Source organism: Colletotrichum paranaense (genome assembly GCF_030867605.1).
Source record: "Colletotrichum paranaense strain IMI 384185 chromosome Unknown Scaffold_18.1, whole genome shotgun sequence".
Classification (NCBI taxonomy): Eukaryota; Fungi; Ascomycota; class Sordariomycetes; order Glomerellales; family Glomerellaceae; genus Colletotrichum; species Colletotrichum paranaense.
Window position 1 is genome coordinate 63,430 of NW_026848976.1, and position 24,089 is coordinate 87,518.

General features: G+C 51.4%; 8 protein-coding genes across 8 annotated transcripts; 6 read left to right on the forward strand and 2 right to left on the reverse strand.

The window, feature by feature from the left end:
* Positions 1-764: 764 nt before the first annotated feature.
* On the reverse strand, positions 765-3,596 carry CPAR01_15094 (PALB protein; the record flags this gene model as incomplete). The annotated part of the gene is made up of 5 exons (XM_060499344.1): positions 765-2,412; positions 2,486-2,799; positions 2,859-3,039; positions 3,119-3,527; positions 3,575-3,596. The coding sequence occupies 5 exons, from the start codon at positions 3,594-3,596 to the stop codon at positions 765-767; spliced, it is 2,574 nt and encodes an 857-aa protein (XP_060341776.1).
* Positions 3,597-5,855: 2,259 nt separating this feature from the next.
* Positions 5,856-7,132, forward strand: CPAR01_15095 (uncharacterized protein; the record flags this gene model as incomplete). The annotated part of the gene is made up of 4 exons (XM_060499345.1): positions 5,856-5,959; positions 6,088-6,644; positions 6,715-6,952; positions 7,012-7,132. The coding sequence occupies 4 exons, from the start codon at positions 5,856-5,858 to the stop codon at positions 7,130-7,132; spliced, it is 1,020 nt and encodes a 339-aa protein (XP_060341777.1).
* An 856-nt stretch (positions 7,133-7,988) lies between these two features.
* CPAR01_15096 (60S ribosomal protein L29) lies at positions 7,989-8,430 on the forward strand (the record flags this gene model as incomplete). Its single annotated transcript, XM_060499346.1, has 4 exons — positions 7,989-7,995; positions 8,069-8,120; positions 8,210-8,312; positions 8,395-8,430. 4 exons carry the CDS (start codon positions 7,989-7,991, stop codon positions 8,428-8,430), a joined length of 198 nt encoding a protein of 65 aa, XP_060341778.1.
* Positions 8,431-10,895: 2,465 nt separating this feature from the next.
* On the forward strand, positions 10,896-11,450 carry CPAR01_15097 (SAM domain-containing protein; the record flags this gene model as incomplete). Its single annotated transcript, XM_060499347.1, has 1 exon — positions 10,896-11,450. One exon carries the CDS (start codon positions 10,896-10,898, stop codon positions 11,448-11,450), a length of 555 nt encoding a protein of 184 aa, XP_060341779.1.
* Positions 11,451-11,493: 43 nt separating this feature from the next.
* Positions 11,494-12,801, forward strand: CPAR01_15098 (VTS1; the record flags this gene model as incomplete). Its single annotated transcript, XM_060499348.1, has 1 exon — positions 11,494-12,801. The coding sequence occupies one exon, from the start codon at positions 11,494-11,496 to the stop codon at positions 12,799-12,801; it is 1,308 nt and encodes a 435-aa protein (XP_060341780.1).
* A 1,275-nt stretch (positions 12,802-14,076) lies between these two features.
* CPAR01_15099 (RNA polymerase III transcription factor tfiiic) lies at positions 14,077-17,321 on the forward strand (the record flags this gene model as incomplete). The annotated part of the gene is made up of 5 exons (XM_060499349.1): positions 14,077-15,237; positions 15,300-16,137; positions 16,193-16,423; positions 16,488-16,832; positions 16,900-17,321. The coding sequence occupies 5 exons, from the start codon at positions 14,077-14,079 to the stop codon at positions 17,319-17,321; spliced, it is 2,997 nt and encodes a 998-aa protein (XP_060341781.1).
* An 882-nt stretch (positions 17,322-18,203) lies between these two features.
* On the forward strand, positions 18,204-20,600 carry CPAR01_15100 (phosphoribosylamine-glycine ligase; the record flags this gene model as incomplete). The annotated part of the gene is made up of 1 exon (XM_060499350.1): positions 18,204-20,600. One exon carries the CDS (start codon positions 18,204-18,206, stop codon positions 20,598-20,600), a length of 2,397 nt encoding a protein of 798 aa, XP_060341782.1.
* A 538-nt stretch (positions 20,601-21,138) lies between these two features.
* Positions 21,139-22,736, reverse strand: CPAR01_15101 (uncharacterized protein; the record flags this gene model as incomplete). The annotated part of the gene is made up of 3 exons (XM_060499351.1): positions 21,139-21,331; positions 21,415-22,420; positions 22,487-22,736. The coding sequence occupies 3 exons, from the start codon at positions 22,734-22,736 to the stop codon at positions 21,139-21,141; spliced, it is 1,449 nt and encodes a 482-aa protein (XP_060341783.1).
* Positions 22,737-24,089: the final 1,353 nt, after the last annotated feature.

Consider the following 24,089-nt stretch of genomic DNA (forward strand, 5'->3'; position numbering starts at 1 on the left):
GGAGGTGGTTGATTGTACATAGTAGATGGATATTCGGAGTGACCAGATATCACTGTGATGCTTGGTTCTTCCCCCCTTCTTTGGTCCTGAGAGGGGGAGACGAGCGAAGATTGGCAAAGTGGGTGACACCAACTCTTCGTTAGTTTTTGTCTTCGTTTTTCTTCTTCTTCTTTTCTTGTTCTTGGAGGAGGCGGCTGTCTCGGGCTGGTACTTGTTTTGGAGCTTATTTGAATTGGCACGGCACGAGTTCATGAATGGGGATTGTTTCTGCCTTTTTGTTACGAGGATTCTGGCGTTGCGGTGGATCATATACCACATTGACGAGTCGTCCGCGTCACGTCACGTTTTGTCCCTTCTTTATATTCTTCTCTCCCTCTTTTCTCTTCTCTCTTGCTTGATGGGTGGTGGCCGGCTAGGAGAACGCAAACTCTCGAACAGTCTTTCACAAGAGCCAACACAAACATCGTCTTCGATTCAAGCGGCAATTCAAGGGAAGATCCCTTTCTCATATTTGGTATTAGGGCATCTACTTGACTTGTGGCCTTTTTCCTTTGCTTTTGTCTACTTTTCAACCCGTCCACCCGAGAGATGGGTAAAGGAGGGAGGAGGAGGCAACGGAGAAGGATGAAGGGAGGGAGGCATCGCGGATTCGTAGTGAATTCTATGAGCAGGGCTTAGGTACCTACCAGACCACTAAAATTTCGCCTTCCACCTGTGGCGACGAACCGAAGCCTTTGGCTAGCCTCTCACCTGTGCCATGGCTACTAGGAATCGGTCATCTGCCATTCGCCAACGTGAACTGAGTTGTCGCTCAAAACCTCCACCTCGATGCTCTGGCGACCCTGCTGACTCCCAAGCCGCTCCACAATAAGCCATAATTTGTCTTGTCGAAGACGGTCGGGCTCAAGGTCGAACTCGGGTGTCCTGATAGCCATCGTCAGTTCCCGGAACTCGCCGCCCCCTGACATGGCGAGTACCGACTCCTGCGGCACTCGACCGTAGACGAGAGAAACGCGAACGGCCGTGGTAGAAATGGGCTGGTTGCTTCGCCCCGTCTGCAGCGGGCACCGCGCCACAACTTGGGCCCGGGACAACCGTGATACCGTGACCAGCGCTCGCCTACTCTCCTCTCCTTCGTTAAAGATGAAGGCTGGCGCCAGATTTCGCAAAAGGCCGGCTCTGTCGCTTAAAACGGGTTTGATCTGGCATTCCACCTGAGACCCTACCCGCATGCCAAAGTCGGCGAGCTGCCCCGGCTCCCACGTCGAGCACACAATGGTGTATGTGCCCGGTTCCAACAGAGGGACCTGAACAAGGGCATTGCCTCTCCGGTAGTCGCCAGAACTAGCCACAACATCCTTTACCCCGATCGACGTCACTCGTCTTCCGTGTGCCCATACCAGGTCGACATGAATGGCTACCTCTCGGTCTCCTGACGAGAGAAGTATGGACAGAGGCGTGGCTTGGGGAACAGAGATGCTGAACTGCGGATTTTGGGAGTAGGTGATGGACGACGCATTGCCTCCAGCAGTTCTCCTGGACCAAGCACTCGACAGCTCTTGGTAGTGGCTCATGGCTTCCTCGGCTGGCTTGACTTCGAGTAGTGCCTTTGAGAAGAGAGTAAACGTACACGAATATTGATCCAGCGGGAGGTCTTGATGGGCCATGACAATGGTATAGGGCGTTCCGCTGCGAAGTTTGAACTTGGCGAGCGTTTGTGGCGAGTCAACATATGGGCCTTGATAGACAAAGCCCTCCCTCACCTGAACCTTTTTGCCCTCGCTCTCAAAGATGAAGATGCTCGTGAAGCCGAGTTGTCTCGATGCCGCTGCCAAGGAAGCTGATTTATTCCTTGCGATCTCCAGCTCCTCGTCTGCAAAGTGTCGACTGAGCAGAATCCACACGGTCTGTTCCGTATGTGACAGGACTGAGTATTGCGGATTGTGGGCAACAGAGGACGTCATGTTTTTGGTGGGCACGCGCCACGTAAAGTGGTGATCCTGCCTATGTGTGAACAGGTCCGGATTCCAGTTGAGATACATGGACTCGAAGTTCTGTGCAACGTCTTCCACTGATATCCAGAAGGACCCGACAGGCCTGGTAAGCTCAGAGGGCCTTGGCTCGATCGAGACCAATGTGTCTAATAACGACACAGCAGCCGTTTGCTCAACGATTCCAGATGAACCGACGCCTTTCCAGACCAGACCATCACACCACGGGTTCTTGACGAGTAAGCGACGGGCGCCGGGCGAGCTGTCAATCTCCAACACAGCATAGTCGTGCTCGCCTACAAGACCCAGGGCGTCTTCTTCCGACTGCGTCAAGCGACCGGTTCCTAGGGTCATGATCAAATTCCCGGCATGGTATGCCTCTTTGATGGAGTCCCATTCGCCCTCAACGTCTACATCTTCGCTACGTCTTAGCGTTAGTTCTCGCCGATAGTCGTCTCACCCCGGGCCGGGCTTACACGGCAGTCCCTACATACCTCTGCAAGAACAGCTGTTCAGGAATCCACCCCGTAATTACCCATAAATCGGTCCCCGAATTGCTGCCAGGGAAGTCGTACCCTCCGCGTACCTTCAAGTAAGCCTTTTCCAGCAAAGCTGGCCACAAGAGATTGGGGTTCTTGCGGTCGACAACGAACAAAGTGCGATTGTTCCGCGAGACAGGCAGCCGATCATCCACAACGACTTGTCTGAAGCAGCCATTAAAGTGCATGCGAAATATGTATTTGCCACTCTTGGAGATCATCGGCCGCCCCTTTTGGTGGTTGTAGGGGTACATGATGGAGCTTAGGATCTGATAAGACTGGTAAGCAAGCGCGGTCAACGGCATTCTGCGTACCACTATTGACTGACTGATTGTTTGCCACCTTGTAAAATCTTCATGGCGGCGCATAGACTGGCTACAACCGAGCAGTCGGTCGTGACATCCTGTACGAGATCGCACTCTTTTTCCGAGGCCATAAAGTCCTCGTCTACGTTATCGTCTCTCGCCTGGTCCACGGGTCGCTGCCATGCCTCGAGAATAGTTTCCTGCCTGGCGGACATTGTGTATTCTGCAGGGTCACTGGTTTACGAATGAGTTTTCGGCCGATTTGGCGGTTATGCGAACGTACGAGAAAACATTCTGGCCCTGAGATAGGGAGAAATTGTCAACATCAGGCTCAGCCTGCCATGGCGGAAAAATGTTGCCATGCAGTCGCGATGAGCGCAGAAGGATAGCCCTCTCGTTGGATGGGACATGGCGCACATGGCAGTTAGGATTAGAAGCAGAGGTGATGGTCGCAACCGTTGGCTGGGTCAGAGACGGGCTTGCAGTCTTGGGGGAAGACTTGAGCTTTTCGGCGAGAGAAATAAGTCCAGCGCACTTTTTCCTGAAACGAGAGCGGTCGGCTGGTGAACTAGCTTCGTGTGCTGCCTTCATGTATAAGTCGGCGGCGGTAATGGCATGATTCAGCGCTTCACGGCCTGTCGATCTGGCGACAAGGGCCTCTTCTCTCTGGACACCGAGGCAACTCTGGTCAGCTGAGGCGGGTCTCTGTGTTGCGTCGCGGCGTGACTTGGAGACTCACTCACAATGGCTTTGGCTTCCATGCTTCCCGCTAACAAGCAGCTAATTGAAGCTGCAATCAGTCGTTAATGTCAAGTCGAGGCGAGAATACCGGTCGCGCGACTGGAATTGATTCAGGGAAACTAGCTTCCTATACAGGGAGTCGGAATCAAGATTTACTCGAGTCGCATGTCGAGGTCACGAGTAAGGTAGGCAGGTAGGTAGTCGATGCGTTGCGACCCGACACGGCGGGAAGCAAGGTGAGATTCGGGAAGAAAGCAAGTGGAGCGATGACAGGTTGAGTAGTAGGGCTTGGGTTTGTTGGCCGTGCCTCTTAAAACCGCCCCTGGCTCTACCTGCTATCTGATCACACCTTCCTCTGACTTTCTCTAACACCAGTCTTGACTCTGATTCCGGACCGAATGTTGTGTGGTTGGTATCATGAGCGCGGGCAATTATGGCTGAAAATGGGCGCGGGGAAGCAGTCGCAGTCTTAGCGCGAAATGCATTCGTCGTGGGGTGAGACGAAAGAGAGCGGGCACCAGATTGAGGCTGTGCAAAGCAAAACCCAAAAACGGTACAGAGTCGATCGGCCAAGGGCCAGCCAAGTTGAAATGTTGAGACGGGCCCTAGGTGAAAGCTCTCGAGACCAAGGACAGATGAAGCAAGACAAGCAGACTTTGTGGGCGTGATCGGAACGCGGAAGCGCAGAATCGCAGGAGAGTTCACTTCAATTCACACTTCAAGCCTGCCTACTTTGGTGTTCTGGCGGTTATGTCGAGTTGAACCAAGCCAGGCGCCCAAAGGAGCGGAGCAAGCGCCAAGCAGAGAATCAGAAGCGTGGATATCAAAGGGTTGGATTTAGTGAGGCAAGGCAGATTACCTAGGCCTTGGGAGCACGGTAAGATTGTGCCCATTCGTCTGTTGGATGAGGGCAGCAGGACTGGACATTGGTACATACCATCTATCAGAATGGAATTTCCAGATAGATAGATACCTTAGCTTACCTAGATGTGGAGGTTCTTGGCTTGCTTGAACGACAGGTAAGGCACAGGACTGCTAATAGAACTTACCACATCTTACGTAAGGCACGTCCTGTAATCTGGGTGCTCGGAAACTGCTCAGGACTTACACGGGATTGCAACCTAGATCATGGAGGACGGCACCTTGGACATTGTAATACTGCACTATTCCGTCGAGTTCCGAGTTGATTTAACTTCGTTAGTTCAACCCTTGGCAGGTTTTATTCAGTCGGGTTCTATTGGCATGAAGATGAGGACTTCTTGTAGATACCATGGGCCAAGCTGAGTGCCCGCGGTGCCGTATGTTAGAGAGTGGGCAGCTTTACATACCTGGATGTGTTGGCCAAATGAAACACTTGAAGCCAGACAGACTGTATCACCTCGGCACTGGGCCATCACCAACCTGCCTCTCATGTCGTCACCCACCTCTTGGGCCGCTGGCCCCATTTCCCCGGCTGCTCCGCTCTCATATGGCCGATTTTGGCTACCTACCTTCAGAGAGTTCAAGGTCTCCGGCAACCATTCTTCAAAGCCAGTCACGTATTTGTATCGAGACTAACCCGTTGGTACGGATCCCTTATGCTGCTTCGCATCCATTAGCCTTCCGCACATTTTCACTCAAGATTCCTGCCTGCCGACGGTATCTTACCGGCACCTTGGTGTGCTTGCTTACCTTACCTCCCCTTAGCTTATAGTGCGGCAGTCTGTCACCAGGAAGTATTACCTACGGTAAGGTACCGTAAGGTAGGTAGCCATTGATTGTGCCGAAACCCCACCAGGTGACCTCACGGGTTAACCGAGCATATGGCGGCCCAGGCCTCTAGCGTCATCTCCAAGGGCCGAGGTCGACGACTCAAGTGCCAGTCCCGGCACCCGCGCAGGCGCAGTGGCCGGCACGTCAATCCCCATGGCCCATGGGCACTGAGAGCGGCCCTCTCAGTTTGGGCCATTCGTCCCAGAACCTTGAATCATATATCTAATCGTCGCCAATAACTTCTTGGACCATTCCTCGCGCTCGCGCATCTTCCCCATTGTTGCTGGTACTCACTGCTTGTCCGTTACCGTTCTCCGACCTGATCACTTCCCCTCCCGCCCTTTGCCTCGGATCTTGATCGGTGCAGAACCGCAACGCCGACGCCGACGCCGATATCGTCACCGTTACCGACATTGCGCGCAACGATTCCCTACTTGGGGCCCGATTATTCGACCAAACGCCTAACAGAGAACTTTGATCCGTGTGCCTGTTGACTGCTTCTTCAACCTGAACTCGGCAACAATACAATGGCTGCGCAGTCGAAATCAGCCTCCATCTCACCTTGGGGCAAGGCAGTTGCTGGCGCCTCCGGTGCTGTGCTCGCCAATGCTTTAGTCTACCCGCTTGACATGTGAGAGATACGATGCTACCGCGATACCCACACCCTCACATATTTGTCTTCTCTACCGCCTCAAAGCCACTCTATGCTGTCGTATTCTTTCATAGAGATCGTCTTTGGCTAACCTCTCATCGTTGAAGCGTCAAGACGCGCCTGCAGGTCCAAGTGAAATCGCAATCCGGCGCAGTAGCGACTGATCCCTCCGAACCTATCGAACCCCATTATTCGTCCACCTGGGATGCCCTGAGCAAAATTGTTGCTGACGATGGCGTCAAGGGCCTTTACGCCGGCATGAGTGGTTCTCTCCTTGGCGTCGCCTCTACCAATTTTGCATACTTTTACTGGTATTCCATTGTGCGCGCCCTCTACTTGCGTTCTGCCAAAACTTCGGCACCACCTTCGACACTCGTCGAGTTGAGTCTGGGCGCGATCGCTGGCGCTGTAGCCCAGCTCTGTACAATTCCTGTCGCCGTCATCACGACAAGGCAGCAAACCCAACGCAAGACCGAGAGGAAAGGTTTTGTCGACACTGCACGGGAAGTTATCGATGGAGAGGATGGGCTGTTCGGGCTCTGGAGGGGGCTTAAGGCTAGCTTGGTGCTCGTGGTGAATCCTGCAATCACTTACGGAGCTTACGAGAGGCTGAAAGAAGTCATCTTTCCTGGCAAGAATAACCTCAAGCCTTGGGAGGCATTCCGTACGTTATTGCACCCTCCAGGACTGCAAGGTCTTGACGGGGCCGGCTTTGGCTGATGATGATGATATAGTTCTTGGTGCTGCCTCCAAGTCACTCGCAACGATTGCCACACAGCCTCTCATTGTCGCAAAGGTAGGTTTGCAGTCTAGGCCGCCACCCGAAAGGAAGGGCAAGCCTTTCGGCAGCTTCATCGAGGTAATGAACTTCATCATGGAGCGAGAGGGTGTGTCTGGTCTCTTCAAGGGTATGGGGCCACAGATTCTCAAGGGCCTTCTTGTCCAGGGCATCCTCATGATGACAAAGGAGCGGTAAGCACGATGCTATTTGACTTGAGATATCCATCGTAAGGGTGCTAACTCGGAAATAGCATGGAGTTGTTGTTTGTCCTCTTCTTCCGCTACCTCAGGACGCTGAGGTCGAAGCGGCTGCAGGCTTTTACACGGAGTCCCGAAGTTATTCGCAGCGCATCTGCCATCAAACCTCTTTGAGAGAACGGTAGCGACATGCATACATCTGCCTAAGCAACCTCGTCAAGGAGCCAATGGCGGCTGGCCTTTCGACGTCATGTATAGCGAAATGAGATAATATCTCATAGGGTGTAGACTGTAGACAGAGTGGGCAAACTTATGGACTAATCTGTATGGTGACAAGGATAGAACACAAGAGCACTGTACGGTCACTACAAGAGGTTAGCACAGTAGAGATGACAACCGACAACTCAAGGTAGCTAGGATAGAGTAAAGCACGTTTCGATCCCCCAATTTTGCTCTTTGATGATATTCCTACGTGTCTTGGAAGTAGACAAGGTAATTTAGAATTATGACAGCATGACACACAAAAGTCCAGGAAACCCTTCGCGGTATGTGAATCAGAAATATGGTTATGTTTTCGTGACGATAGTCCGAAAGTGACATTGAAATATTCCAACCGATGAGAGGTAGGTATCTGTCTCGGTAGGTAAGGTGAGCGATGCTCCATGCAGTCATACCGGCAGTCCTGCCTGCAATGACTTATCCGCACTGAATACTTTACAGACCTATCTTAGGTACTCAATTATGAAAACTGAGGTATAATTTTATACGGGTTGGAAAGCCTGACACACTCCATTCAATCATGTAAGGACCTACCTCAAATGGTGGCGCACTAGCGCGACGGGACTCAGCCACACCATGGCTCAGCAAGTTCATTAGGGCACAGATTTTCGACCCACAACACCGAAGAGCCTAGCATGCACCAAACCACCCCACGGCCAGCCTCGTTATCACAATACTCGAAATCCCCTCGACCACATCACGAACTCCAGGCTTTAGTATTCAACGTTAGGGGCACCTTCCGACCGCAGCAATGGCCAGTAAGTCACGACGATTTGTTTCTGCGAGCCTTGTTGCTCGCACCGGGAGAGCTTAGCTAATTTCTGAGCGCAGAGTCCAAGAACTCCTCGCAGCACAACCAGTCGCGCAAGGCGCACCGCAACGGGTACGATTTCAAACCTCATTTCTGGCCCATGTCAACCGATTTCTGAGGTGTGCTTTTACTGACCATTTGTTCCTTTTCTTACCGTGTAGTATCAAGAAGCCCAAGACGTCGAGATACCCTTCCCTCAAGGGAACTGACCCCAAGTTCCGCCGCAACCATCGTCACGCTCTGCACGGCACCATGAAGGCCCTGGTACGGATTGCCCCAAAGAATAGTTTACAAGGATTCTTGTTACACCGACCTCCACCGCGACGCTTGCTGACAAGTTTCACAGAAGGAGCTGAAGGAGGGCAAGCGCGAGACGGCATAGACAGGAAATTGGACGCATGGTTATTGGTCTCTTCTACAGCACGGCTGCGACGCATTGGGGCATCAGGGAATCAAATGGAACTGGCAATTAGGTTGAAAGAGCCAGCAAACGAATCAAGCACGATTTAACCCTCTCGGATACCGAACAAGCCGCGAAGGTCGGGCATATGCTGCTTCGAAATCCAAACGATGACACCCGACAAGAGAGATCGATGACTCTGCCAGGGGCGTGGTGACGGAATGATACATGCAGCGAGGCTCTACTATACGTCCATCAGCCGTGCCCCGATGGGTGAACTATGATGTGCGATATCAGGCCAGTTCAAGGATCACAACCAAGTAGATGAAAACCTTACGCCGACCTTCCACGGTCGCCCGACATCGAACGTGATTAATGAAAAACGGTCAACCCCGAGAATCTCCAGGGTCCCATGGGCTCTATTTGCCCCAGCGATCCAATATGTTTGGGTATCCAAGTCGGATACTTGCCTTGAATATTCAGGAACTTGCCTTGCTACGGTACGACGCTCTCCCCGTAAGTTCCGGATGGCCCAGCCGAGCAAGTTGTGAGATCGGATCGCGGGTCTATAATCCCAGTTTCGCTGCCTTGACTGTGGTACTTTCGCAATAACCAGGATGAAAAGGCCGTAAATGCTCAACATGAATTGATTGCCTCCATGGCTGACTTGCGACTCGGTAACTCAATATCAACTCATGAAGCTATTGGACACTTAACTGGCAAAGGGAGGGGCGTCATTCGTCGCTGGGGCAAAGTCGCATGCTGGCAGCTTAACAAAGCAACTCAGCAAGGAAGCTCAAAGAATCATCGCCAGTCAGCCTCGTTTCTTCAATCAGCGAGGCGTTCCATCAATTCCACTTAACGACCTCACTACACACCTACGCATTGGCGTCTCTCTGATGGATCGGATTCTTGCCATGCCGTTCTCTCTTCTCTGTTTTTGCATGAGGCAAGTAAAGGGGGTTGATGGAAAGAGCGGGGGAGGGGGGTTTGGGGCGAGACGCGTACGTACCCTCTTGAAGGGCATCTAAAGTTAAAGTTGAAAATACCCGCCAATTGCGCCTTAATACCTGGGAAACGAAGAAATAACGGGGGCCACAGGAACTTGGCTGATAGTGAGCATGCTTCCATTGGGGATCATTGGTACATTCCCGACGGGGACGTGTGGCCATATCTACTCCTCTCGGTGCGATCAAAGCTTGCCGTGCCCTTTCCAATACTTTCGAGGTCGGATACCTACCTCAAGGTACTCCGTCTGATCTATCTGAGGTAACTACCTACCTGAGATCAATCTCTCAGAGGCGGGCCCCATGCTGTACGGCGTGCGAGGCACCCTGCCTTACCTCAGGTGGTAAGGTTGAATAACTGCACCAACCCGGTGACTAAGCAGCGACCACGCCACGTTGCTGAACCCTTCTTTCCCTCCTCTTCCCGCTTGCCAGCCGTGGTGCAGTGCAGTACATGAATGAGTACCTCTCCTGCAAATTCGAGAAGCGAATTCCGTTCCCCTTTTGTTCCCACCACCCCCGGGTAATACTTTCAGACGACGCCAGCCTTGAATATCGTATTACCTACCTGCCTGGAAGCAGCATTTCTTGAATAATTCCTGCCCGCCTGCCAGAAGTGCATTACCTTTGTCATCCCGCTCCCACCACTCCCACCACTCCCCGGCTCCGTTGTCGTCGCCCGCGCCCCTCGCTGCGATAGAGCACACGGAAAGCAGAACAAAGCACAACGCGACTCGCCTCGACTCCCATATCAGCAGCTTCGGCTTGCGCCACCGGCTACTGTCTCTTTCGGACCCTCCTCTAGACATTCAACCAAACCCCAAAATTCTGGCCCGATAACCAGACCCTGTCATCCGTTCGGAGAGACATGTGTTAAGCAGCAGTTCCTCATTGAATTAATCCCCGACTCCTTTGAGGTCAGCAGGTTTCTGCAGGAGCTTTGGGCAGCGAATACGTACCCTACGATTCACTACTCGCGCCGTCTGAGCTCTGCCGCAGCCAGAGACACGAAAAAAAAAAAAAGAACAGGCCGTTCGGGGCTATTGTCTTCACTTGAACGAACCAAGTCAACAAGTCCCTTTGGATCTCTTGACAGGCGAGCGTGTGATCGCTAACGTGGATTTACACCGTCTGCTGCTGTAGCTTCTCTCCTTCTCTCCCACTCTTGATTCAAATCACAGAGTCACAGAGGCTAGGCTTGTTTGCTGATTCGATTGACGTTACCGTCATTCGAAATCTCGAAACAGCGCTGGTCCCTCCTTGCCCGGGCCGACCCCCCTTCCATCATCACACAAAGACACGACACCCTTCACTGGTCGTCGGCATCGTTTCATCTGCCACCTGCCAATTTTCCACCGTCTTCACGACATCAACTTCGCCGCCGTTACCAGCGCGATTTCTACCTCGCTATCATTGCGCTGTCTGTCGACAATGCTCAATATGTCTGGCAGTCACATTGCGGGCAACCGCAACAGCACCCCGGAGGCCAACACAAACCCGTCTCTTCGCCCCCCCTCCTCGAGAGTTATGGGAGCCAACAGCCACCTTCGAGCTTCTGCCGACATGGCTGCGCTCTCCAACGCATCTCCCTCGAGCCGGATCCGCCCGTCGTCCGACTTCTACGGCTCTCAGCAGGGCCAGGGCCATAGTAACCCCGAGGCCGATCCCCAAGACAAGATCGCCCAACAGTGGATTGCCGATATCGACCAGTACGAGACGACTTTGGAAGAAATGGCCGCTGCTACTCTCGACCAGGACTTCAAGGACGAACTAAGTGCTATTGAGCAGTGGTTCAGGGTCCTCAGCGAGGCCGAGCGCACTGCTGCTCTGTACGCCTTGCTGCAGCAGACCACCCAAGTGCAGATTCGGTTCTTCATTCAGGTTCTACAGCAAATGGGCAAGAACCACCCCATGTCGGGCGTCTTATCCCCGGCCAACTTCGATAAAGGCACGAATGATTACACGCTTCTTACTATCCTGCTGTCCTTCGGCTAACGTGTCTATTCCAGATCCAATGTCGAACCGCCTGAGCGACGCCATGAACAAGCTGAATGTTGATTCGTCCAGGAACTCCCTCGCCCGCCCTACGAGCACTGCCACCGGCAAACGGCAATCGGGACTTGATCCTTCCACCATCAATGCAATGTTTCCTGACGCCGCCGCAGCCATTGCGACCGAGAAGGCCAAGTTCACCCAGCAGACGGGCAACCCTCCCTCGTCCAGCCGCAACAGCGCTGTAGGTGATTCTCGGCAGTCTATGGCTGCTCCGACAATCGCGGGCCCTGCCGACAACCATGACTCCAATGGTCAAAACCAGTGGACTGGAGGCGATCAATCGGTTCAGGGATCTAAAGCTCCGGGTGGTCAAACCCCGATGGGTCAGTTTGTCCAGCCGCCCCCGTCGAGTGGTTTGAGGTCTCCTCGCCCGCCTCAGATCTCGGGCAACCAGAATATCCAAAACACCACTTTGACGACCAATGACAAGCCGGCAGACCTCCCTCTCCTGTCACCCTACAACCCGAGTGGTGGTAACTGGGCGTCGATGGTCAATACTCCGCTCGTGGCGAATTTCAACGCCAATACTAGCGGTACGCAGGCTGACATGGTCGCAAATGCCACCGCGATGAAACTAGCAGCTTTGTCGACCGTTAACAATCGCTTCGCTCTTGATGATGTTCGCAAGTATCGCCGCGCCCGATCCAACGATGCTCCAGGTGCTCCAGGCCAGCAGGGTCTGCCTCAGAATGCGCAGATTCCCAATACCAACGTGGTCATGATCAACGAGCACGGCCAGGTGCTTAGTCGCGAGCAGATGATTGCTTTGCAGGCACAAAACATGGGCTTCGGCCAACATCGATCTCGACCCAGCTCGCCTGGCATTGCCATGCAGCCCGGAGGCTTCGGGCCCATGGCTTTCGCTTCTCCGCAGAACAATGGGTTCCTCAGCGCCTATGATGGCGCCTCTCCTCTTCTCAACAACGGCATCCCTTCAGTCAACGTGGGCCAGCTAGGTGTAGGAAACCACGAAGGTTACCTTTCAGACCACTCCGATATGGTCCGTGGCCGATCTCCCCGAGGTCGTAGGGGTAGCTCAAAGCCGCCTGAAGACCCGACAGACCCGACCCTTCTTCAGGATATTCCCAGCTGGCTGAGGAGCTTGCGGTTGCACAAGTACACTGAAAATCTCAAAGACATGAAGTGGCATGAATTGATTGAGCTCGACGACAAGGCGTTGGAGGATCGTGGAGTCAACGCCCTCGGAGCTAGGAGGAAGATGCTCAAGGTTTTTGAGCAAGTGAAGGGTAGGTACTTTTCCGAGCCAGCTTTTCTGCGGCACCAGCGCTAACGCTATGTGAACAGAGGCCAAAAATGATGGTAAGATTGCTTAAAAAGGGATTTGACGGTTGATGCAAGGAAGATGTGTGCGCTGTTCTTACCCCTTTTGCCACACCAAGGACACACAGACACATTTAACCATTCACGCGCCCACAGGCCCAGTGGCCTCAATGTGTTGTTGGATAGACAACAAGCATAGTAAGGGGGTATAAGCATGAAAAATTGCGGGTGTGTATCTAATTAGTGGTCCGGAGGGTAGGTAAACCTCTACCAAGGGTCAGTTTTCGCTCACTCTGTGCTTCTGTACATATATAAGAAGATAACTTTACGTGTCCGGCTGCGCGCAAGGAAGCGCCTCCATATTTACAACGCGTGGCTGATGATTGTTCGTGAGGGTCTTTGATGGATCTAAAACTCAGTCGCATCGAGAAGGAGCGATCATGTCTTCGAGTGGCTACTCGCGTCGATTGTGTTAGAGTTGAATATCCGTTCTAGAACATTATCTTATCTGGATCTGCTGATCAGCGATTGTGCCACATGATTGAGTCGATTCCCTGTGAAAAGGGGTTATCGACATACACCGACAAGAAATTAAGAGTGCCATTTGCTTCATAGGTCACATTGTTCACTAGCATTTTTACTCGCCAGAGGGGGCAAAAAAGCTGTTAGGCGAGGAGGATATGTCAAATTTACCTTAAAAGCTGAGTGGGGAACTTCGGAAATGCAAAGGTGAGGTAATTGGGTAGATACCGCGGTGCACGTACCGTTACCTTTCTTTCTGCCTTTTCCGGGATGCTTGATCAGCTTCATACTTTGCAGCTGCGACGACCTCTTCTTTCTAACTCTTGCCTTTCTGAAAGCTGTTGTGCACTTTCGGTTTCGGACACACTAGCCTGCCCAAATCTTTCGGCTACAGCTCGTTGCCAACGGCATGGTGGCGTTTCCGCTAGAGCCACGAGGCCTGTATTTATCTATCTACATTACTTCGCAGTCAATCCGCCAATTTCGGTCTGCGCGATAAGACGATTCGAAGGGACTGGGTGTTTGTCGACCACACAAGAAAGGTTGGTTATTTCCCGCAGACTCAGCCAACCACATCATCTATCGACAAGATAAATGCTCAGGTAGGAAGTTTCTAAACCGATTTTGCCGACACAGCTATTCCTGAGCACTCTTGTCACTTGCAATCCTAACCTCTTTCAGCAGATCATTGCCCTCGCACAGCAAATGGTTCTGAGCCTTTCCGGCTCATCAAAATCGGATTATTCCGTCTAGCTCTGCCATCATGGATTCAACATGGAAAGAAGTCGAGGCTGCGAACCTCGAAGACAATGCCCATGTCGATGACGACGATGATGATCTTGTATCGGATGCCGATTCAGATGAGATGGAGCTCCGAGGCGATATCGCCAAGTATGAACAGTCTGTACGAGAGTTTCTCTCTTCACATCACACTACTGGGGCCAGCGCTGGCGCTGGCATTGATGGCGATGACGGAGGATTGAGGAGGGCACCGCCGATATCAAGGAGCAAACATGCTTCGCGCTCCATCCGAGGTCCCAGAAAGGCTGCTGAGCCTAGAGGCGACATCAAGCTTCGTCTTGCGGGAGTGAACCAGGCGTTTATGAGTGGGAACTATGCCCTCGCTCGGGATCTTGTATTCGAGATCATCAGAATCAATGCCGAAACTCATCAGGCATGGACCGTCCTAGCATCCATTTTCCGGGAAGAAGGCGCGAATGACCAAGCGTTGATGGCTATGGTCATTTCTGCTCATCTGAGGCCCAAAGACTTCGCGGTGTGGATGGATTGTGCGTCCTTTGCCATGAGCCTTGCCGAAGGCGGTCAGGAAGGCGCTCTCAAGACCGCCCTCATGTGCTATTCATCTGCAATCAAGGCTCAACCAACGAGCCTTGAAGCTAGACTAGGTAGAGCCGAAGCCAGTCACCGCCAGGGCTTCTTCTCCCAGGCTATAACGGAGTTCACCTACGTCATTGAGCGTCGCCCGCTGGACATAGACGTCGTTCGACGATTGGCAGAAGCCTGCGCCGACTCTGGAGGCATGGAAGATGTCCAGAAGGCTGTCTCGGCTTACAAGACGTACTTCGCACATGCACGAAGTATTGAGCAGGAAGCAGGGGGGGAACTATCATGGCACGACATCGGCATTTATGTGGAGCTCTTTGCCTGCGCTGGAGACTTCGCAAACGCCATTGCAGATCTCAAGTCGCTTTCACGCTGGCTGCTCGGACGACCAAACGACCAACTATGGGATGCTTGTTTCGATGACAGGGAGTGGGATCGCGATCATTCTCGCCGTGTCCAAATCCCCTCTTTCGACCCTTCTGCCTACAATATGTACACCTATGGCATGGGATTGCCTCTGGAATTCAGGGCCCGTCTTGCTCTATACCGGCTGAAGATCCGAGACGACGAGGAATCAGATGTATGTATACTGCTGTCTTCCAGTGGCGCAAGATGCCTCAGCATTTACTGATACCCTGCTAGCTCCATCTACAGTGGCTAGATCCAACTGAATCTGCCACGGCTACCGCTATCGAGGACTTTCCCTACCTTGTTCGAGATATTGCAGATGAACTCTGCGCCGCCCAGCGCTACCAGGAGGCACTAGATTACTACGAACTGCTGCGACATTCTGTATACGGGCAAGACGCGACCCTACTGCTTCAACTCGGCCGCTGCTACCTGAGGAAATCCGACAACGTTGCGGCAGAAGACTGCTTTCTTGTGGCTATTCAGGTCGACGAGACTAATATCGACGCCCGTTATGAACTAGCTACGATATACGAAAAGGCAAAGGAAGAAGAGGAGGCTTACATTCTCGTGACTGAAGCGATTGCTCTTCAGGGCATCAACGATGAAGGGGGTTTGTCCAGCGACAGCCGTGGAGATATGCGTGGCATTGGAAGTCACCGTTTATCAGGATCTCTAGCCTCCGGTTTGGCTGATGGCGCCAAGTCACGGCGTAGACGGGAGTACAAGCGCCGACCTGCGAACAGCGGAATTGTTCGCCCGAGATATCGCCCGAAGCGCCTGATAGCTCCCGATCAACGGATGCAGGAGGAGCGAGCCCGGGCAGATGAGCTCACAAGGCGATACGAAGTTGTGCGCAGCCTAAAGAAGGAGATTCAGGCAGGCGATCACTCCCTAATCCCAACGTGGATGGCCGCTGCTGGCGATCTTGTTGGCGAGTTTAGATCCTTCAGAAAGTTCTATCCTTGGGACAAATACCTCAAGTTTCTTGGAGCCGCCAATGATGTTGTGTTCAGCGCTTCATCCCGAACTCAGCCTGGCCTTTCTGAACTGGCCGAAAGATTGTCCAAAAGTATGCATTTGATCGCCTCGAACACTGCCTTTGCCCCTATACTAAGTTTCTACAGATATGGCACCATCTCTGACGGATGAGAGGAGGACGAACGTAACGTACGAGGACGACGGCTATAGAGGCATTCCTTTCGGCGAATGGCTCGAACTATTCCTTGACTACGCCATCAGCCTTGCCCTCGATAACCGTGCTGAAGAGGCCTACCAAGTTTGTGAAGCAGCTCGAGATTCCATCGTGTTCGTCAATTCCAAGGATTACATGTTCTTAATCCATGTCGCATGGGCAGGTAGGTCAAATTCTCTCCAATCGTGTTCGAGATGCATGACTGACTGATGGACTGATGGAAACAGCATGCGCAATATATCTTTCTGACGAAGAGATGTGTGTAGCTGTCGCTAGATTCTTCATGAAGGTACGACAGCTAGACTCGGATTCATACCGCATGTTCGCCGCATTGTGCAGACTGTGCCAATCACCGGCGTCATGGTACAATTCAGGACCTGCGCAAAAGTATATCTTACGCCAGATCAAGATCATTGATGCTTCTCACCTTGGTACGGCACAGGCAGATAGGAGCTATGACGTCTCGGTCGGCGATCGTACGAGTACTGGTGAGGCGAAACAGCTCGATACTTGTTTACTGATGCTTTATGGGCATATTCTCTTTACTTCGACCAGCTACACCTTTGCACTGAGTGAGTCAAACAAACGACTGACCTTTTCCCAAAAAGACCTTGGCTGACATGTGAACCCTTGTGCTAGATTACTTCCTCAGGGCACGAACTCTGGATCCACTGAACCCAATGATCAGTCTCAGCGTGGGGCTAGGATACATTCATCATGCTCTCAAGCGGCAGGCCGACAATCGTCAATATCTCATCATGCAAGGGTTCGCCTGCGTATTTGAATTCTGCCATTCTAAACTTTCTGGACCGCCGGAGGAGAAGAGAGAAGCCTTTTTTGGCGTGGCGAGGACTTTCCACATGCTTGGTCTGCATCATTTGGCTCTGGAGTGGTATCGAAAAGTTATTGACGCGGATGCTTCAGATGGTGTTGAGCCACGAGGAAATGCAAGCAGCCGAGATGTGATACTTAATGCGGCATACAACGAGTATGCGCTCTTGATCAGCAGTGGTAGTGTCGACGAGTTGGAGCAGTCTGTTCTACCTCGGCTGGTCCTCTAGTTCCCTACTTAGGATAAACGAAGTGGTGATCCCGCGGTTGAGAACTGACCATGTTGATTCACATCGAAGTGCCACGAGGACAAGTACATTTCTCAAGACTGTACGTTTGTGTTTCTACGCCGATTGGCTTGGATTTCGGGTTCTTTGAGTAGATGAATCCAAGACATAAGATGCCTTATAGCAATCAGCAACAACGAGTACCTAATGCGGTGAGCCACTGATCGTTCGACATCTACCAAAGGTAAGGCAGGCGCCTACCTACCTGAGCAATGTGGCATTCACGGCCACAATGTGCCAATATTGGGGACAGAAAGGGAAGGTGGGGGCTTTTTCGCATTTTGAGCTGGAAATTTTTGCGCTAATCCATTCCAGGCACCTTCTCCAATCAACCTCTTCTACCCTGCTGGCCTACTCAAATCACCCCGCCCTAGGCCCGATTGGGGTTGGAGGGGCATTCGACCAGGAAACTTTTTTTCTTTTTTTTTTTTGGCGCGCCGGCGTCGCAACAGAAAATCACTGTTAGCTGCCCCTCGTCCAAGTTTCCCCCCTCATACGGTGGAGGTGCAGCAAAGAAACTTTTCACGTCACTGAGTCGCCCGAAAAGTGAATCATCGTCCATCCGTCCGTCATCACCAATGCTCCTATGCACGCATGAGACAGACGGCACATTCTAGTACCCTTCCTCTCAGTATCTTCGGCCTTTCTAACGTCTAGTGCTCATACCTGGACGTTTGATTCCGCGCTGCACGTTGGTCACACCCCACTAGATCGAATTCTTAATTTCGTGTCTGTCTGTGCTCGTTATTCTTCTACCTCAAGGCTGATCAAATCCTTCTTCAGGTCCCTCTGTGCTGCTTCTCGTTCTCAATTACGCCCCCCAGCATGACTTCGGCCGATAGTGTGCGCGTTTTGCTCATTGGCAACGGTGGCCGTGAGCATGCGCTTGCGTGGAAGCTCAGCCAGTCACCTCGTGTCGTCTCCATCCTTGCGGTTCCGGGCAATGGAGGTACCGCCACCTGTCCCAAGACCACCAATGTGGAGGATATCGCCGCCGACGATTATCCCGCGCTCGTCCAGCTTGCGAAGGCCCAATCTGTCAACCTAGTCGTTCCTGGCCCCGAGGCTCCTCTTGTCGACGGAGTTGAGGCTTACTTCCGTGCCGCCGGCATTCCTTGTTTCGGACCTTCCAAGGAAGCAGCACAGATGGAGGGAAGCAAGACGTTCTCAAAGGACTTCATGAAAGAGTACAATATTCCTACCGCCGCCTACGAGAATTTCTCCGATTACGGAAGAGCCGTCGCCTACATCGAACAAGTATCCCACAACGTCGTCATCAAAGCCACCGGTCTCGCTGCGGGCAAGGGCGTCATCATCCCCACAACCAAGCAGGAGGCCAAGGAAGCTCTCAAGCAGATCATGGTGGACAAGGCCTTCGGGTCCGCTGGTGACGAGGTCGTCATTGAAGAGTTCTTGACCGGCGACGAGTTGAGCATCCTTACCTTTAGCGACGGCACTCATACTCTGTCTCTTCCTCCCGCTCAAGACCACAAGAGAATCGGAGATGGAGACCAAGGTCCCAACACTGGGGGTATGGGTTGCTACGCTCCGACGACCATTGCTACCAAGGAGCTCATCCGCCAGATCGATGAGGATGTGATCCAGCCCACTATCACCGGAATGCGTAAGGCGGGTTACCCCTTCCGCGGCATTCTTTTCACCGGCCTCATGATCACCAGCCAAGGCCCCAAGGTGCTCGAGTACAACGTCAGATTCGGCGACCCCGAGACACAAACTGTGCTTCCGCTCCTCTCTTCTGAAACGGATCTTGCCGAGATCATGATGGCTTGCACGGCTCACGAGGCCCGCCTTGACTGTGTCGATATCAAGATTGAGGACAAGTATAGTGCCACTGTAGTCGTTGCTGCTGGTGGCTACCCTGGTTCTTATGAAAAGGGAACGCCCATGGTGGTCAACCAGTCAACGTCGCCGGATATCACTGTCTTCCATGCAGGAACCAAGCTATCCCCACAGGGTCAACTGCAGACTTCAGGTGGCCGTGTAATTGCAGTCAACGCTACTGCCGACTCCCTGGAAGCCGCTGTGAAGAAGGCGTATGAGCAAGGTCTCACGCTCATCAGTTTCGACAAGATGTACTACCGCAAAGACATTGCCCATCGCGCCTTCCGGTCACAGCAGGGAAAGGAAGCTCTGACATATGCTGGAGCCGGTGTTAGCGTCGACGCGGGCAATGAGTTTGTTGAGAGAATCAAGAAGGCGGTACGCGCCACCAAACAGCCGGGAGCTGATGCCGAGATTGGAGGTTTTGGTGGTGAGCTTGACTTGGCCAAGTGCGGCCTTCAGCTGAAGGATGGCGAACTTCCCGTGATTGTCGGTGCTATTGACGGTGTCGGCACCAAGCTCATGATCGCTCAGCAAATGGGAAAGCATGACACTGTGGGCATCGATTTGGTAGCCATGAATGTCAATGATCTTGTCGTCCAGGGCGCCAGGCCCCTGATGTTCTTGGACTACTACGGTTGCAGCAAACTGGAGATGAGTACGGCTGCTGCCTTCGTCGAAGGCGTGGCAGCAGGCTGCATCGACGCCGGGTGTACACTTGTCGGCGGCGAGACTGCTGAAATGCCTGGCATGTACCAAAAGGATGATTACGATGCTGCAGGATGCGCGGTTGGCGTCATGGTCAACAGCCAAAGACTGCCACGACAAGATGACATGGTCGCTGGAGATGTGCTGCTGGGCCTGGCCTCAAGTGGTGTTCACTCCAACGGTTTTTCCTTGGTCCGCCGCATTCTGGAACGCGAAGGCCTGGCATACACTGACCCTGCTCCGTGGGATGCTGGCAAGACGGTGGGCGAGAGCCTGCTGACACCTACCAAGATCTATGTCAAGAGTTTGCGTGGTGTCATTGAAAATCGCCTCGTCAAGGGCTTGGCTCATATCACCGGAGGTGGCTTGATTGACAACGTTCCTCGCATGTTGCCGGAGTGTCTTGCTGCTGAGATTGATTTGACCAGCTGGGAAATGCCCGCTGTCTTCAAATGGCTGAAGACGGGCGGTAACGTGGAACCATACCAGATGGTTCGCACCTTCAATACTGGTGTGGGAATGGTGGCTGCGGTAGATGCGGCCAACGTTGATGCTACCGTGGCAGCTCTCGAAGCTGCTGGTGAGAAGGTCCTGAGATTGGGACATCTGGTGCACAGGGCTGGCAACGAGGCACACTGCAGAGTACTTAACCTGGACACTTGGGCGTCGTAGTCATGAGAAAGAAAAAGAGAACGGGAAACGGCAAGGAAAACTGGGATGGGCGTTAAACAAGAGAGATAGTTGAAATATACCACATGAATGCGCGACGAAGCACAATCACCATCAATTAGTCTACCCTTATTTGTGTGCATGATGGCCCTGTGCCACATCCGTCCGCCGTTCGGGAAGCAGCACGTCCAACGACGATGGCTTCTATGGCATTCCGACTATCACGACATATATTGCCTCACTTTGGGGGCATGGGATCGTCTCACCAACGTCATCTGGCTAGTGTTGACTCCGCTACGTTTTACCGACGTCGCTGATGAATATGCAGTGCCTTTCATCGCATCTTCGGAGACAACTACATCTGAAAGAAACTAGTCAAGTCGCCAATCACAGAGAAACATAACTCCATGTTTGGTACGTAGTCTGATATTTGGGTATTTCGTAGAAAGTATGGGCAGTCCAAACCTAATAGCAGCCAGGAGTTGAATCCATTTCGCCAGCCCCCGAGTGCACTTCTGTCTGTGCGATCTTGGGTCACTTACTAGGTCGCTGCCTTTGACCCAATTTCCTCCTCTTCAGCATCGCCTAAATTACGTTCGGCGCTGGCTATGTTCTCCTCATGGCTTCCTTCGAGTGCAGACAACACCAACCAAGTGGGAAAGACGCAGAGAACGGTTATACCAAAGTTGAGGCCAATACTAACGAAGTGGTTGGCGTTGCCTTCGGATTGCATACTGTATTTTATAGTCAGTCTCTGAGAATCGTAATGGTGGTGTATAGAGATCCAACGAGTGAGGGAAGTATAGAGGTGACTCACGCCCAGGCAACAGTTTGACCCAAAGCCTCAGTGCCTCTCAGAATACCAGTGTGACGACTCAAGTCCGAAAGATCTGTCGCGTACTGGCCGACAAGCCAGTATAGAAATTGTTGGAAGGCCTGTCCACCAAACTGCCAGAAGAAAACGAGAGCATAGCTCTTTCCGAATCCTCCCTGGAACCAGTCATAAGCAGGCGGTTCACTAGCGTCATAGATCTGTTTCTGTAGCACAGTAGCCCAGATCCATGTGCCCACAAGTACGAAAATGATGGAAACAAATGCAATGCAGCCGCGCCTCTTGATATGGATCTTTTGGTTGTCCAGCAGCGTAGCGATCATGAAGGAGCTGAAGATGCCCGCAAAGTTGGTAAAGAAACTCGAAAACGCCCTCGAGCGCACGGTGAAGTATGTCGCGAGCCACGTGCTCATGAATCCGTTGTAGAAGTAACTTATGAAGAAGGCTGGGAGTAGTAGCAAGATTCTACGGCTGGCAAAGAGCTTCCCAACAGCCTTGAACTCCGCTCCCCATGTCGGAGCCCTTGGTGTGCTGATAACGGTTCCATCTTTGCGCCAGACCTTATGAGCAGGTGATAAACACAGCGCAATGGGAAGGCCAAGGCACATAATGACAATGAAAACGATGTAAGTCGATGACGAGACGGACCCTGTTGTCTTCCGGTTTGCATTGAGGCCCAGGTTAATGGCACCACCCACAATGGGTCCTGCAGCCTTGGCCGTTTGCCAGACAGCGAGATAGAATGCTCGATCTCCAGGAGACGGATAACCGATGATGATTGCGGCCTCGGCTGCCCAAAAAAACCCGGCAGAGATGCCGCAGAGGGCGCTGCCGAATAACATAAACCAAGTGTTGGCACTGACGTTATTCGTATACAAGCCGGCACCGTAGAGCGGGTAACCTATGGCACCCAAAGCAAGCCCATACGGAAGGCCGATACGGTTGTTGACGGCGCCTGCAGCGACACACACGACCGCGAACAGGCCGTATACTTCGTATGGGAGTTAATGGACCAACCCAAGAAAGGATACAAAGCTTGTTGGGATGGAAGTCATACCAAGAGCATTGGCTGCGCTGACAGCATAGGGCTCAGCAGCACCACCGGCACCGAGCCCGCCCAGGGCATCCCACATACCAGGGGCTGTGAAGGATACGCCACAAGCGACGACAATTTGGAAAGGTACTGATCGAAAAAAAGGCTTGGCTTTGGCGATGGGGCTCGGACTACGGCTCGAGGCCGAGCCGGGTGTCGGAGCAAGACCCGTTTGCCCCGGGCCACGGTCCTGGGTGTGCATAGTTCCGGACATGGTTCAGTGGTGATCAAAGACTGCCCATCTACGACTACCGGTAGTATGTGATGTCAAGCTGAACTCTATCGGCCGCAAAGAAAGCTGCATGAAGACAAATTAGGAAAGAGGCTCAAGCCAAAGACTTCCACGTGGGATCTGAGCCTCCAAAGTCTTTTTATCAAGGCATGCTAGTGTAGACAGACATTTCTTTTCTGTCATCATGTCTTATTGTGGGTTGATGGCGCAATCGGATCTATGAGTAAGAGAAATGTTGAAAATGGAGTATTCCCCATAAGTGTGCGAATATGTAGTCACAGCAGGTGTGGTGTGAATACATATACCCCTCGGCCTGCAGATTGGCATAGTAAGTCAAGGCCCTTGATTACGTCCCTCGGACCAGTACTATCCCATCGACTGCGAGATAACGTTAGTACCGTAGATATTATCGCCGTTCGAACTTACATTAGCCCGTGCTAACCCTATTAGCGGTTCAGTAGAACTATGTTACTACTTAATTTAAATAAACATAGCTGCTATATACTTTAATATAACCCCCCGACAGAGCAATCTACCGGGGCCGTACCGTATATTATATTTATTTTTTATTTTTATCTTTGCTAGTTGCTCGGGCGATTCTCGATATTAGTTATATAATATTAATATATAGTATTAGCAAATACTCCTACTATTTTATTAAACTATTTTTTAAGATTTTCTACCTTTTTAAACTTTCCCTCTTATAAAATTTATAATTATAGAACCGTATATTATATATTAAAAAACACTAAATATATTACGCTCTATACTTAGTTATTCATTAAAACTCCCGACTTTTTATTACTTATTTAAAAAGTAAGTTTTATTTATTTTAATATATAGTAGTTTTTTTCTAGCTTTATAAGTATAAAAAGTCGACCTTAATAAGATTATTTTTTTTAAAAAAAATTATATAATACGATATATTTTTGAATTACATAATTTATATAATATACTTTAAGTACGTATTTAATATAATATAATAATTTTAATATAAAAACCGCTATATAATTTAGAATAAGTAAGCTATTTTTTATATAATAATATTAGTTAAAAAGGTTAATAATAAAAATTAGTTATAAAAATTAAAAACGGCCCTTAATTATAAAAGTTTTAAATTTTAATAATAATATAGAGGTTTTTTTTTTTTTTTTTTTTTTTATCGTAAACTTTATAAGAGGGAATATCGTGAACTTTATAAGAGGGAATATAAGAGGGAAAGTTAAAAAAGTAAAAAATCTAAATAAAATAGTCTATTAAGACAGTAAGAGTATCTATTAATACTATATATTAATACCGTATAATCAATATTAAGAACCGCCCGAGCAACTAGCA